General features: G+C 43.1%; 1 protein-coding gene across 2 annotated transcripts in view; it reads right to left on the reverse strand.

The window, feature by feature from the left end:
- ltbp1 (latent transforming growth factor beta binding protein 1) overlaps nt 1-14769 on the reverse strand; it is a 222823-nt gene that overhangs the window by 80099 nt on the left and 127955 nt on the right. For both annotated transcript variants that reach the window (XM_050070671.1, XM_050070670.1), the window contains exons 7-9: nt 14467-14768; nt 13013-13115; nt 8979-9038 (exon numbers count right to left, since the gene is read on the reverse strand). In XM_050070671.1, coding sequence (XP_049926628.1) covers nt 8979-9038; nt 13013-13115; nt 14467-14768 — 465 coding nt within the window. The remainder of the gene's footprint in view (nt 1-8978; nt 9039-13012; nt 13116-14466; nt 14769) is intronic.

The following is a 14769-nucleotide window of genomic DNA, read 5'->3' on the forward strand; positions in this document are numbered from 1 at the left end:
TTCTACATCCTATAAAAACACTATGGCTATATGGTAGTAGGTAGGCTTGTGCCGATTTCCAGTTTAACCGGTTCGGTCCAGTTTAAGAGCTCCACCCGGTTTAATTCACGTCAACCGGATAAACCGGAGGAGAAAAATAAAAATAAAAAAAATAAAAAAATAAAAAAAGATTTTCACATCGGCAGCGTGTCAAGGGACTATATTCAACTTATCTTGCATTGTAACATGCATTATGACAACTTAGTAAGGTTTATGTTTGTACAAGTGTTTTGTTTAGTTTGTCTCAGCGGCTTCAGAGGGACTCCGCAGCTCCACTCCGCTCAGCTGTCTGCTGCTGCTGCAAGAGATCAAATTTCATTGGGGGCGGGGAAAAGTGCGAGGGAGTCAGCAGTCATTCAGTTTGTTGCCCTAGTAACCCGTTTCCAATGAAGAAGTTCCTGGTACTATTTGGGGGGCTGGAACTACTACAGAAATGTCCTCTTGCTCGGCCATCTCAACCGCCGTGTGTCCACTGAGAGAGTGGAGTTGGAGGAAGGTTTCTTGGTGTCGTTCTGCGTCTTCTTCTTCTTGTATAACCTTGTGTGTATTAGCGGTTAATACAGCATTACCGCCACCTAGTGGATTGGAAGCGCATTACACCTATAATGGACTTTTATTGGGAAAAATAGCTCAAATGCGACCCCCAGTGGTAAAATTAGGTATATAATTCGATATATCGGTTAGGTTAGATATTTGGCTTTAAATCAAACTGGTTGGAAAATTCTCAAACCGACACAAGCCTAGAAGTAGGGATAGAAATCATCAGAGGATCAAAGATACAATATTATCACGATACTTAAGTCACCATATCGATCGAATAATCAATTTTGCGATTCTCATCTAATAAGATGAAGTTTTTTCACAGCAGCAAAATGTATCTGGTGGACTGAAAAAGCAATTCATTGTAATATTCTAGTAGACTACTCAGAGTTTGATTGTTTTTGCCATATTAATGATTTGCATAATAAAAAAAAATCAATACTTGGCACTGTGTGACTCTACGATATTGCTACACAAAAACTGCGATACTATGCGGTATCAATTTAGTGATACTGACTGATGAAAGATGAAAATGGCTGAATTCATGTTACAACCAAAACCTACCAATGATTAATTATGAAACTAAATACAACCCCTTTTCCCCATTCAATTTACTTTGAGCCCAGATTATGTGCCACTTAACTAGCAGAGGTGGAGTTGGACACGCCCTAAATACACTTGTACCATGCACTTTAGACCATACTGTGCAGATGGTTTAAATGGGGCCCTAAGAGTCTACAGCCATGCTAGTGGCTCTGTGAGGCTGTTCTTAGGTACAGGAGTCCTTTGAGCTGAATGCTAAGGTCAGCATGCTAACATGCACAATTTTAGTTTAGCATGTTAGTTAATTAAAATTTGGACCTGATGGTGGTGTTGGATAAAAAGTTAAGGGATAACCAAAGTTCACATTCATAGCATTAGTTTTGATGTCTCACTATAGGATATGCCTCCCTGTGTGTTCCTCAGAAGCATTTATCTCATTACGCCAATCCTGATTGGCTGGTGATAGCGATGTTAGCATCAGGTGGATCCACCGACCATTAAATAGCTTGCGCTATGACGCAGCATCATTCAAACACCTCTTCTCGCTTTGGAGCATACCTCAATCTGTAGCATACGTTGGCTAGCTTATCTGTCCACTTATCGGTAAAGCTAATATCTGTGTAACCAGGTGCTATCTGCCTCCAATACGCTTTGGCCCTCTGGTCACCATAGACTGGAGTGTCAACCAGCCTAGCTGTCAGGGTAAGGTTTTATAGATTAGCACACCAGCTTATATGCTGTTCTTCTCAGTTAGCATGCCAGCCAACTAAAATGGACTCTGACATTAACCTCCCTCACACTAGAGGAGACTCTAGTAGACTCTGGGGCTCGACTCTGCATTTGCAGAAATAAAGATACACTCCAGGTCTGCTCTTGTTTTCCTCAGAATGGAACATGCCCGTCTGGCTGTCGAAGCCCTCTGTTCATGCAGGCACTGTGCCTGCTTCACCATGAAGAGCCTCCAAAGACGGCTAGCCCACCAAGCTAGCTTGTTTGGAAAGGACACTTTCTTGTCTACCAGCAACCTGTCAACCAATAACGGGAACAGGGAGGGGAATAAGGTGGACTCTGAGCCATGTGCAGGCTCTAGCTGAGGCTCTCAGTTGTACCTAGCCACAATGGCTCCACTGTTGGAAGATGTGCTGGAGCTGGATTATGAGGATGATGACGAGGACACCTCGGAGTTCGTCATATCAGAGGAAGATGAGGAGGAGGACATAATGTTCATCCCGGCTGAATATTCCCTGGCCTGCAGTAGTGATGGAGACCACCAGATCATGTTACGAGGGGAAGAAATTGCCCCAGGCCACGGCGACAACAAAACAGCTTCACTTGAGCAGTTGGACAAGGTTTCCATCTCATGGAAGGACCATCTGTTCAGCAGGAAAAAGCCCAATGCAGGGGGCTTCCACCCTTGGTTTTGAGGGTATGGAGAAACTTGGCATGTTCCGAATGCCCCCCATGGAGCCATTAGTCGCAGCCCACCTTCACCCTGGCTGGTGACCGCACCTTCCAGGAACCCCACACTACCGTCAAAGGCATAATGATTTCAGTCAGGCATGACTGGGAGGACCTATGACGCGGCAGCTTTGGCTGTCAGAACGCAGAATGTTTCCTTAAATTACTGTGGTCACAGACATTTGACTTAGTGTGCAGCACTGCACTGTCCAGGCTACAGGTAAATCTATGGAAATGATGGTGGAAGGAAGAAGAAGAGGTTAGCCTGACAGCCTTCCCTCTCACCACCGGTGAAGGAGCTGGATGTTACCCATTCCCCAGCCCCCCTGTTCTGTTCCAGAGTGTGCTGCGGGGGGGTTTCCCTGGACCCCAAACTCCCCTTTGCTGCATGTGGTGCCAGAGTGGCACCAGCACGTCTCAGCCAGAAGGATTAAGGACTATGTTGCCAAGACAGCAGGTTCTGTCTCCCCTCTAATTTACACAAGCGCACAGCCACGGTCTTTATTAATACAGCATGTTCCACTGTCAGATCCAGACCTAAGGTCAAGGGCACAGTTAAAGTCAATGAACAGAAAAACTAGCTGTTTGTTGCTTTACCACTTCTGAGGGAGGCTGCTGCCCCCCTAAGGACGTGGGCCATCACCCACTCTGTCAGTTCACCAACCCTTCATGCGCAGCGCCAGTGAAGGGCAGCAACCGCATTTCATCACTAGATGTCCTTATAACACATAAGGGCCACACAGTGCAGAAAAAATAGCTGCCACCTATCTCTCTCTCTAATGGGGGAGAGATGGCCCACGCTAACCACTTCAGCCTGGGTACTGAGAATGATATCACGGGGATACAGGCTTCAATTTGTGGTCACACCCCCTGGCTTCTCGGGCATAATATATTGTCAGGCTGAGGGAGAGTTGACTCGTGTTCTACAACAGGTAATTTTCTTGCTGTTGGAGAAGATAGCCATAAGTATAGCACCCCCTGAGCAGAGTCTGAGCAGCTTTTTCTCCTGGTATTTTCTGGTCCCCAAATGGAGATGCATCCCTGTTATGTTGAGTGCGCTAGACTGACCTGGGTTTTGTGATAAACGCTGACAAGAGTGTGCTTTTTCCAGTGCAGAGCATGATCTTTCTGGGATTATGTCTGGACTCTGTGTCCTTCACTGCCCGCCTGTCAGCGGAGAGGGTGAAAAGTGTTCCCTTCAGATTATGTCTTCAATTACTGGGGCTGATGGCATGAGCCATCCTAGTAGTCTGACTTGGCTGCTTGTATATGAGGGATTTCCTGCGCTGGATAGCCTCCCTCAGACTGGAACCTGTGCGTCATGGCACACGGAGGGTGACGGTTACTGTGGAATGCGTAATGGTGCTGCACCTCTGGCTACAACCAGCTGTCCCGGTACAGGGGGTGCCCATGGGCACTGTCCTATCCTGGAAGGTGGTCACAACAGACGCAGTTTGTCGGGCTGGAGCGGAACATACGACGGTCAGTCTGTGAGAGGTCTCTGGAGCAGGGGTCTCTAGGTGCGCCACTCGGCGTGGACACACTTCGGCACAATTGGCCGCCTGTTCTCCTGTACGCATTGCCTCCTCTGGCTCTAATATACCCCACTCTGTCAAGGGTGAGGGAGCATCGCCACACATTTGATTCTTATAGCTCCACAATGGCCAGCAATGCACTGGCTGGCAGAGATTTATCAACTCCTGTGTGGACAGCTGTCCCAGGAGAGGGGGACCATATTCCACCCACACCCGGAACGCCTGGCACTATGGGCCTGGCCCATGAGTGGTATAATTTAAATACAGTGGGGCCTTATCAGAATGTTATGAACACTATTCAGAGCACTAGAGCCTCCTCCACCAGGTCCCTTTATGGTTGTAAGTGGAGGATGTTTGAGGAGTGGTGTCACAAGAGGGGACACATCTCCTGTTATTGCTCTGTTGGTTTGATTTTGTAATTTCTGCAGGACCTGATTGACAAACAAAAAGCTTTCTCCACAATTAAGGTATACCTGGCTGCTATTGCTGCATGTCATGTGGGGTTTGATGGTAAAAGAGCTAGCTGACATCCCTTGGTTTGCGATTTTATGAAAGGGGCAAGTAGACCCCTCCCTGTTTCCTGGCCGCTGGTGCCTCCATGGAACTTGGCTGTGGTTTTGGAAGGGCTCTCTGGTCCTCCATTTGAACCGCTGGAGGAGGCCAACTTAAAACATCTGTCTCTGAAGACAGTGTTGTTGCTGGCTTTGGCATCTGCTAAGTGGGTCGGTGACATTCACGCGCTCTCGGTGCATCCCTGGGGAATGTCAGGGTGTCACTGAAGCCTAATCCTGCCTTAATGCTCAAGGTGCTTGGCTCATGCTCCCCCATTGACCTTATGGCTCTCCCATTGGATTGTGGGGGCAATTGCTCTTGCCTACACAAGCCAGGGTTTACAGGCGCCAGAGGGCTTGCGAGCCCATTCTACTCGCGGTCTGGCTATATCCTGGGCTCTGTTTAAAGGGGTCTCCATCCAGGACATTTGTGCAGCGGTGAGCTAGTCTTCGCCCCTCACCTTTATCTGGTTTTATAGACTGGTTGTCTCTACTCCCAGCATGGCTCGGGCGGGGTCCTCGCGGGGACGGAGTACTTCCTGTTGAGTGCTGATGGTTACTTAAGATACGCTTGTCTGGCAAAGGGGAGTCTCCATATCCCATAGTGAGACATCGAAACGAATGCTATAAATAAGAACTTTAGGTTACTTGTGTAACCCTGATTCTCAGAGTAGCATGAGTGAAATGTCTTACCAGACAGCCCTTCTTGCTTGGGTGAAGCAGGAGGAGATGCTTATTTTGAATGATGCTCCATTGTAGCGCAGGCTATTTAATGGTAGGTGGATCCACCTGATACTGACATAGCAATCATCAGTCAATCAGGACTGGCAAAATAAGATAAATGCTTCTGAGGAATACGCAGAGAGGCGTATCCCATGGAGAGACATCTCACTCATGCTACTCTGAGAAGTTACCAGAATTCATCCTGAGAGTGACATGTATGTTTGTACCAAAGTCCTTGCAACATATCCAATAGCTATGGAGACATTTAACTCAAAACCACATGCTAACCTCATGTGGACAAGTAGTTGCTACCTTAGTAGTGTCTAATAGGGATCCAAATAAATAAATAAATAAATAATTGATGGCAGTAAAGAAAAATCTAGGAGTCAGTAGGCCCATATATGTCTGAATCAAATTTCATGACTTTTTATCCAATAATCCTAAGTGATATATCATACGCAAGTGGACTTGCTTGAGTTTCTTAAAGACGTTTCACTTCTCATCCTCTCATCCACCTCTTGTTCTTCAGAAGTGAAGAAGCCTCTTGGATGAGAGGTGAAACCTCTTCAAAAAACTCAAGCAAATCCAGTTGCATACGAAATAGCATTTAGGATTACCATGACCTGGATGACTGAGAATCTTCGCCAATTCATCCAATAGTCATTGAGATATTTCAGTCAGGACCAAAGTGATGGATTGACCGACAGGCTGACATTGCTGTCCCTAGAGTCATGCCGCCAGCATTTCAAATTTGCAGAATTGTTTTATTGTCCTGTCCCAGCTCAATAGTGATGTTATGAAACTCCGCTGTGAAATGTGTCGAGTTTTAGCAAGTCAAATTCCTTCAATGAGAACATACTTGGCCCACAACACAGACTGTGACTCATGTCTGTATCCCACCATGACATTTAGTTTATAGGTGAAAGGGAGCACACAGGTCTCAGACAGTATGTTTCAATTGGCTGTTGACAGCCTGTTTGCTTATTCTTTTATTGGCGAGGCCCTCCATGTTATCCTTTTATTGCTGCACAAGCTTTTGTAAGATTACAGAAAAGGTCAGGAAAAACTGTCAATTATGTCTCTCAGACTTCCATTTTAAAAATATGTATATAAATGCTTGAATATGCTTGAAAAACACACAAGAAATAGTATGAAACTGTTCAATGAGCTGTACAGTTTTATGTTCATATGATGTTTAGCACAAAGCATGTGAGAATAGTTAGATGATTAAAGAATGGACAAACAGAAGATAATGTGAGGAGACTGTCAATAATAAATGAGAAGAAAAGGATGTGGTGGATTCTACTGAGTTCCAGGGATAGTTAAGTCTTAAGACTCTCTCTCTCTCACACACACACACACACACACACACACACACACACACACACACACACACACTCGAGTCTGGCAGTAGTCTGAATGGGCAGCAGGCCCTCTCTCCCCTGCCAAAGTCCTTCTGCTTCCAGCCACAGAGCTGGCAACCACTGTGGATAGCCTGGCACTGTGCCATCGAAACTAGTGGTAATCGTGAATTAAGCACCCACCATCGGCGCTATAAAGAACCACTCCTTATTGTGGGGACTGACTTTCCTGATAGAAAAGCATAAAATCTCTGAGTTACAATAGCCATATGGCCATATGAACACCGAAACAGCTTTTGTTCACTGTAGTCATTGCTCCATTGCCATCAAGGCCCTGAATCTCTGGAATTCCCTGAATGAGGCATATTACCTGTTTTCAAATTGTTTCTTAAAACATATTTTTCTAGGAAAGCCTTCCCTTTTAATGCCTGGTTTGTACTTTTTTTGATTTGTAACTTTTGTGTTTTATTTCCTTTTGTTCTGTTTTTGGCTCTGTACACACTATTTTTCTTAGCTCTTATAATTTTTAAAAAATATAAGAATACCACTGTTCTTAGAACTCAAAGTATCTACAATTTACTGTGGACCAATCAGCTTCTTTAATCGCAAGAAGTGAATATTTGCTCAACTGTATTTTCAATGCTTCTGTTGCAGTATGTCTGAACAAGTCTTTCTTTCTGAAAATTATTCGAGTCATAGAATGAATGAAGTACAAACTTGAGAGTGTCAGAGGCCACTTCCTTAAATGGAAGCAGTTGAATTGTGCTCATCTGAATGACTATTTGAGTCGACTGTTTTGGAACTCTGCATATTTCCTATAAGTTCTTACCATGTCATACCTTGCCAGTAGTGATGTGCAGGTCATGTTTTTTTAAAACCTGCACCAACCCAGCCTGTTATGAGAACATATCCGCCCTGCCTGACCCACAAAGATATGCGTTAATCAATGAGCCAAACCCAACCTGCAAACCCACAAACCCACAAAGCGGACCTTAAAGTTTCTGGTAAACGACCATTGCTAGCAACAGCCTGTATTGTACAGTATGTCATTAAATATCACAACATAAAATATGTTTTCTGTTTAAAAAGCACCAATGTAGGAAGACAGCAAGTACTTACCCATCTTTGAAGTGGTAATGTCTCAACTATGACCTTGAGTGCACAGCTGATAGGTACAGTAATTTGTTTACATGACCTTACAGACGTGCATATATCGAACAGATTCAGTGTCGAAAGAGTGGTGCTTGCTTGCTGTCAAGTTTGCTGACTGGAGAGATTTAAATATGTCAGGCTTAAACCAGTTTTCCTGAACAAAAAACAATGGAAACCCTGAGCGCATCAGCCCTGATGATAAAGCTGCTTGATGTGTGAGAGAGAGAAAGAGGGGATGATAAAGTGAAAACTGGACTTTCGCACAATGTTTCTGTAAGTTATAAATAACTTACTCAGAATGCTGCTTTGTCACTTAATAAAACCTGCAATAATGTTCTCACAAGCTTACTTGAACCCACAGGTCGGGCAGTCTGGCCTGCACATTACTCAGCATTCCAAGGTAAGACCTAATGTAATTATCCTTCATTTGTGTCTTTGCACGTTGTACAGCACCACTTTGCATAACACACCAGAAGCTGCTAACTGACTCCTCAAGTCCAAAAATGGTTGAACAGGAAATTAACACGTTTCCACCATGTTCTGGCCACTTAAGCTGAATAGTCTGTTGGATAAGGCTTAACTCCTTTTCTGTGTTTTCTTGTAGAAGACTTGGTGCCTCCCTGCACTGGACCACTTAAACCGTTGCCAGGTGTTCTTTCCCAAATGCTCCACACATGGCCCTTTTGTTTGATGAACAAGACACCTGTTGAAACTTAGCCTCAACCTGACAGTTAAACTGGAGTTGTGCCTCTGCAAAGCTAAATAAACATCTTTGTGAACCTACACAGCACAAGCCAAAGTATTGGAGAAATTGCAATTCTGCCCTGATGATTGTGCTAGATGAAAAGACAGAGGATCACTGAAGTAAATACAAATCATTCTGTGGGGTACATGGATGTGTGCGCAAAATTTCATGGCAATCTATCCATCCTCATGGTGTGGTGCAAGAGGAATAGTCAGGGGATCACCAAAGTCATTATGATTTATCCTCAGGGGGACAATGAATGTCGATACCAAATATTGTTCCACTCCATGTGGAGACAATGAGATATTTGAACAAGAGCAAAAGCTCTTACCTTGGCAATGGGAGCTGTTGATTCTCTTGTAACCTGGAGGACAATCTATGAGAGGAATAGCTGAGGAGAGGAAAACAACAGGAAGAGAAGGGAACAAACATGTTAGTCACTGTATTCAGACATTCGATGAATGGTTTAACAGTCATAAACACATGCATTACATTCATGTGTTTCAGTTTTTTGATGTGATTCAGCCATGCTGATCTAGGAATAAACTTTCTAGGATTGTGTCAATGGCAACATTTTACAGAGAGGATGAGGAAGAAAGTGAGGAGTATCTTGGCAGAAAGCTCCCATCCTCTTTTTAACAAATTTGAGCTCTTCACCACAAGTGCCATCAGTATTCTTAACACAACAAAGTGACTGATGAGATTTAAGCCACGGGCACTGACATCTGTTTTTAATTTGTAATGTGATTCTGTCTATGTGTTTTCTTTACTAACTGCTCATCTGCTTTTTATGTTGTTGTTGACAATAAAGATATTGTCCACCAGAGTGGACAATAAAGATATTTTCTATTCTATTTTCAGACAACCAGTGGCTCACAATGAACCACACACTGAGAAGTCAAACTCTTGTAAATCTCTGCTGCAGGTTAGAGACTGGGCCTTGCTGTGAAGCTGGACAAAGGCACCAGTGGGGAGGTGGTACCCAAATACCTGAAAGCAGATTGATATTTTGCTCAACGGGAAACAACAAGGCAATGTTTGTTTAACCGATAAAGCTAATTTATTTACCAGCTACCAGTGTCTCCATGGCACAATGGACTGTTTCACACTTCACTGTAAAGCAGAAAACTCTAAACTCATGCCCCTGCCATTCCTGAGCAGGTGAGAGGGTAATACAAATCTCAATGAAATATGTGAATAGTACAGCTGAAATTTCCCTCTCATGGTGTTTATGAGGCATGTGGGCTAAAAGCTGGCATGAGTCACTACTGATAAACAGGGTTTGTCTTGTCTTAAATGCACATTATGACTAAAACTGTGACCTTGCTCTAAACCCTTATCATCTCTGAACAGAGTGAAAGTTGTAATGTATTGAATACATCAGAAATTTACATTGCCAAACCTTTACAGACCCTTCAAACCTGATCTATGTTGTCCCTATGCAAGCATAACAAGTTTGTAATGCGTGTAAACTGCATAAATGGATGTAAATGCCCGTAAATAAAGAAAGTACAATGTATGTGAGTCTTACAAGTTTCTGAGAACTGTGGGTGGCTCTTATGATCATTTCTGTGTGCTATTTTGCTCAGCTTTGGGTCGATAGTGAATGCCAGACGAGCTGTCATATTAAGTAGCGTCAGAAGTAGATATAAAATCACAAACAAAACAAGATGCATGGGATGCTAAAAATACTTGTTAATTAACCACCCGACCCGCGAACCACAAACTCTATGCATTACAGTAGCACAACTGTAAGTACTGAGGACAGAGACGAGCGCCTAGGCACTGTTCAAAATGTGCGTGTCTGTGTTCAGAGAGAGAGACAGAGAGAGAGGGAAGAAGGTGAAGGGAGACTCACCCAACGTTTCTGTGAGTTAGTCTATTACTTATTATAATAACTTGCACGGAATGCTGCTTCATCTCTTTTTGTCTGGCACGGCTGACCCACCAGTGATATTTTGTGGCTTGATCAATCACTAATTATTAGACGGCATGGTTTCCATTAACATAACTGAGAGGAATTACTGTACAGTGTTAGAGCAGTGTTTATTTTAAAAGGCCTTAATGCTTTTTGTAAAAATAATCAAAATAACAATAATAAAATATAACTTATAAAAATATTATTGTAATATAAATCCTATAATATTAAACAACTGAAGAATTAAAGAAAATGCAATAACCAATTATCCTGCACAAACAAGTCAGTGCAAAATGTGCGCTAGAGTTCCCTTGGGGCGCCCACTAGCTCACCTGGTAGAGCAGGGGCCCCATGTACAAAGGCTGTGTCCTTGCCTCAGCGGCTGTGGGTTTGATTCCAACCCACTTACCTTTGCTGCATGTCATTCCCCCCCCTCACTCCCTTCACACTATAGCTGTCCTATCAAAAAATAAAGGCAATAAAGCCCAAAAAAAACTTTAAAAAAGAAAGAGTGCCACTGGATGTGCTTACCAAAGAACAAATCCTAGATAAGAAAGAATCAAAGTCAGAATCTTCTTGAAAACTGCGTTAAGAATGATTGGTGAATGAGGCCCAATGGTCGGCTGCAAAAACATGTATGCAGGCTGAAATTCAACCATGCTGCTCTGTCAGGAGATGCAGAGTCTTTAACAGTGAGTAAGAAAAATAATAATGGTACATGTAATTTGTAAGTGTGGGGGGGGTCTGCTAGCTGCTAGGCTAATTTATGCGATGTAGACATGCTGAAGCTAAAAATGAGTGACTTGCAAAAAACAACTGACATGTCTATGAACCCTGAACAGTTATTACTGAGCTGGATTTTATACTTTTGTCAGATGATCTTGTTGTTTTATGGCTGTTTGCCTTCAGGGCTTTCAGCCAGATAGCCCTTCAGTTTCTTGAAAAGATGATATTTTGGGTTAAAATGAAAAGATCTCCTCGAGAAAGGTGTCTCTGGGAGACAGCCCTGAAGGTTAATTTATCCCATGTGCTGTTTTATGGGTGCTGATGAGGTAAATTTAAAGTAAACTTTACTGAACTTATTATTTATGTGTTGTTTTTATTTTCTTATGGGTAAAAGTAAAAAAGAAAGGTGTGGCAGCCTCTCCTGTGACAGATTGTGTTAAATTGGCAAATGATATTGTCTCATATCAATCTCAGGTCCTTATATCGCACCAAATTAAAATCAAATAATGGCAGACTTTGTGATAATGGAAAATAGTGTATCGCTGTCCAAAGAATGGATGTAATATTATATCACATCGCATAGTATCGTATTGTATCATATTTTATCGTATCATATTGTATCGATCAGAGCTAACACTGTTACCTGGGGGGTGATTGTGGGCACTATGCTTCGGCAACACCAACACCAACCCGATATCAGCCAGCACAATGTGGTGGCAATGAGCTGATCAGTGGGGGACACACATGCATGCGCAGCCAGTATGGCTACAAAAATGACCTACAGAGAAGTTCAGATTTCAACACACAAAGGGAATGTGACTTCATTCTCTGCTCAGGACACTACGAGGACCACTTGAAGCATGTGGGTACGACAGGCTGAGCCAGGCTGAATATCATTTTGAACACCAACGCCAATTTGTTAGGATACAGTTTGGGGACACCCCCCTGATACTGTCTGGTCCTGCTGTTTTCTTGGTGTTCACATGCTTGAAACCTACCCACCTATGAATTAACTTCTGCACCAGTACTCTTTTTGCTTGTTGGCTGCTGTGAGCATAAAAGTCGTTTAGCTCACTTGCTATAGACGCATCAGCACTTGACAAGGGGGGAAGGGGGCTTGTAAGGTAGAAAGGCACTATACAAATGCAGTCCAATTATCACTCATAATAGTTCTTAGACCTTGCCATTATGCTTCTGGGATTGCCCTCCTGGAAAAATAGTAGTGGTTTGTCTGCATACTTTGATCTCAACAAGATGGCTGCATGATCATTTTCCCCGTACACGGGTAGAGATTCCACCCTGTAACCATTTTTGAATGGTGTGTAGCAGTGATCCACAGTGTTTATTTTGCTTGTATATGTGAAAACAGAAGTAATACAGGCCTATAATTTCAATCATTATCATCTTATAAACATACAAATGCAATGCTGATTTACATTATAATGACTCATTCCTCAATAGTAAGGATTTAGCTCAGATTAAAAGTGGGATTTGGTCAGGGCTTTTAAGATTATTTGCTATCAAGCTGTTAAAAATGTTGTGGGTATTTAGGTTGATTTAGAACCTCACTGGCATCTGTTTAGGCTTCCTGACAAAACAACACACTCAAACACACATGAAGCCACAAATGTTTGGAAGCATGCAGAGGTTTCTAAGAAAAATCAGGTGTCCAAAAAGAAAAAAAGACAAACCAACATCTGAGAAAAACAAGCTGTACTTACAAGGTTTCTTTGGACATTTCTGGCATTTGTGAAAACCCCAGGATGTCCCAATGGTCCCACAGCACTGCTCCTGCTTAGTGAGACCTGGCAAAGCCTTCCCACACTGAAACATAGAGATGTACATAGAGTGGGAGAGTAAGAAAGGAATGGAAAAGGAATTATTATTCTTAAAAAAAATGTTTTTGTATTGTCTGTTTCCTCTGTGTGTCTGATCCCCCAGGTGTCACACACACCTCATCCACCCTCAATCAGATGGCCACACATACAGATAGGAACACACACTGACAGTCCCTTATCTTTATGGCAACAACTGCTCTGTAAATGTTACCTAGTGATGGAATGACTCACAATTTATGACAGTTACTTAAACTCAACAATGTGAACTTTAACTGTGCGTCCATAAATCTGTTCTTAATTTTATATCCCTCATCTCCAGGACTTGATAAGGGTGGTTGCTTTTTTTGGCTGCAGCACCTTACACTTGTCAATTTTACTAGCCTATTCTAGCCTTTGTGCTTTTGTGTTGATCTTGGCTCAACGAGTCTTGGATGTTTTTCTCTCAATCTTTTCATATGACACATGTCACAGCCTCTACACTCATAGGCAGAAAAACATGCTGTTTTATAGCTAGCATGTAAAAGTATAAATACTGACTGTTGAGGTGGCTAACTTCACGTCAGTCTTATTAAAGGAAGGTTCCACTATGCCAGATTGGTGTGTGAAATAGAACATGAGTCTACAGCCATGCTAGCAGCTCCATGAAGCTGTACTTTGGCAGCAGAGCCTGTTTTAAAAAAACGGGAAAACAGAACAACAGAAATCACACGTTTTGTAGTTGTTTTTTTGTTTTGAAATTAAAACAGAAGAACGTTAAAGTGAAGTTTTAAATTTCTTTGTTTTGTTATTGTGATATTTGGATAAATTCGGGGAATGCTGGGAGATCTGCGGAGGAACTTTTGAACTTTGCAGAGGAGCGTTTCATTCTCAACTACTTGTAGCCTAGTTATGGCCGCACTCCAGCCTTATGCAGACCTGATCTGTGAACTTTTTGAGAGTGGCAAGACACACGCAGAAATCAGTGACATTTTGCAGCATGAAGGGGCCACGCAGTGTTCCATAATGAGCGTCAGGAGATTCTGCATGGAGCACAACCTTCAGAGGAGAAGTGCTGTTTCAGACGCTGAATTGGAAACGGCTGTGGTTTCTGCTATAAACAGGGTATGTATGTGTGTGTGTGTATGTATGTATGTATGTATGTATGTATGTATAGGGTATCCATCCTTAATAATACGGGATCATCCCTTAGCTACTAAATCAATACAGGACACGATTGGTCCCATAGAATTTTCGTGCACTCTCTAATGCATAGGCTACCCTACGTTATCACATGCTTGAAATTACATGAGAAATAATAAAATCAAAGAGTTTCACGAGACATAGCGGAAGGCAAGTACCTGACTGCCTGCAGTCTCCTGAAAGCAGCGACCCAGTGTGTTCTTGGAGGTGACGGGCTGGTACTGGGGGACCTGGTAGCCATGCTGGCTGGGATAAACTATGTTGTAGCCATGGTGCTGGATTTTCTGGCTGCTCTCTGTGTGGTGATAGGTGTAGCTGGAAGATGAAGAGGAGCCTGACTGGGAACCCTTCAGCTGGTGCCCATTGTTATGGTAGTTATCCAGCTGAGACACCTGATGCACCTGGACGGAGGCCTCTGGAGGATGTTTGATGTGGATGTTGACAATGCTGGGGCTGTACAC

The sequence above is a fragment of the Epinephelus moara genome, chromosome 19 (assembly GCF_006386435.1).
Source record: "Epinephelus moara isolate mb chromosome 19, YSFRI_EMoa_1.0, whole genome shotgun sequence".
Lineage (NCBI taxonomy): Eukaryota > Metazoa > Chordata > Actinopteri > Perciformes > Serranidae > Epinephelus > Epinephelus moara.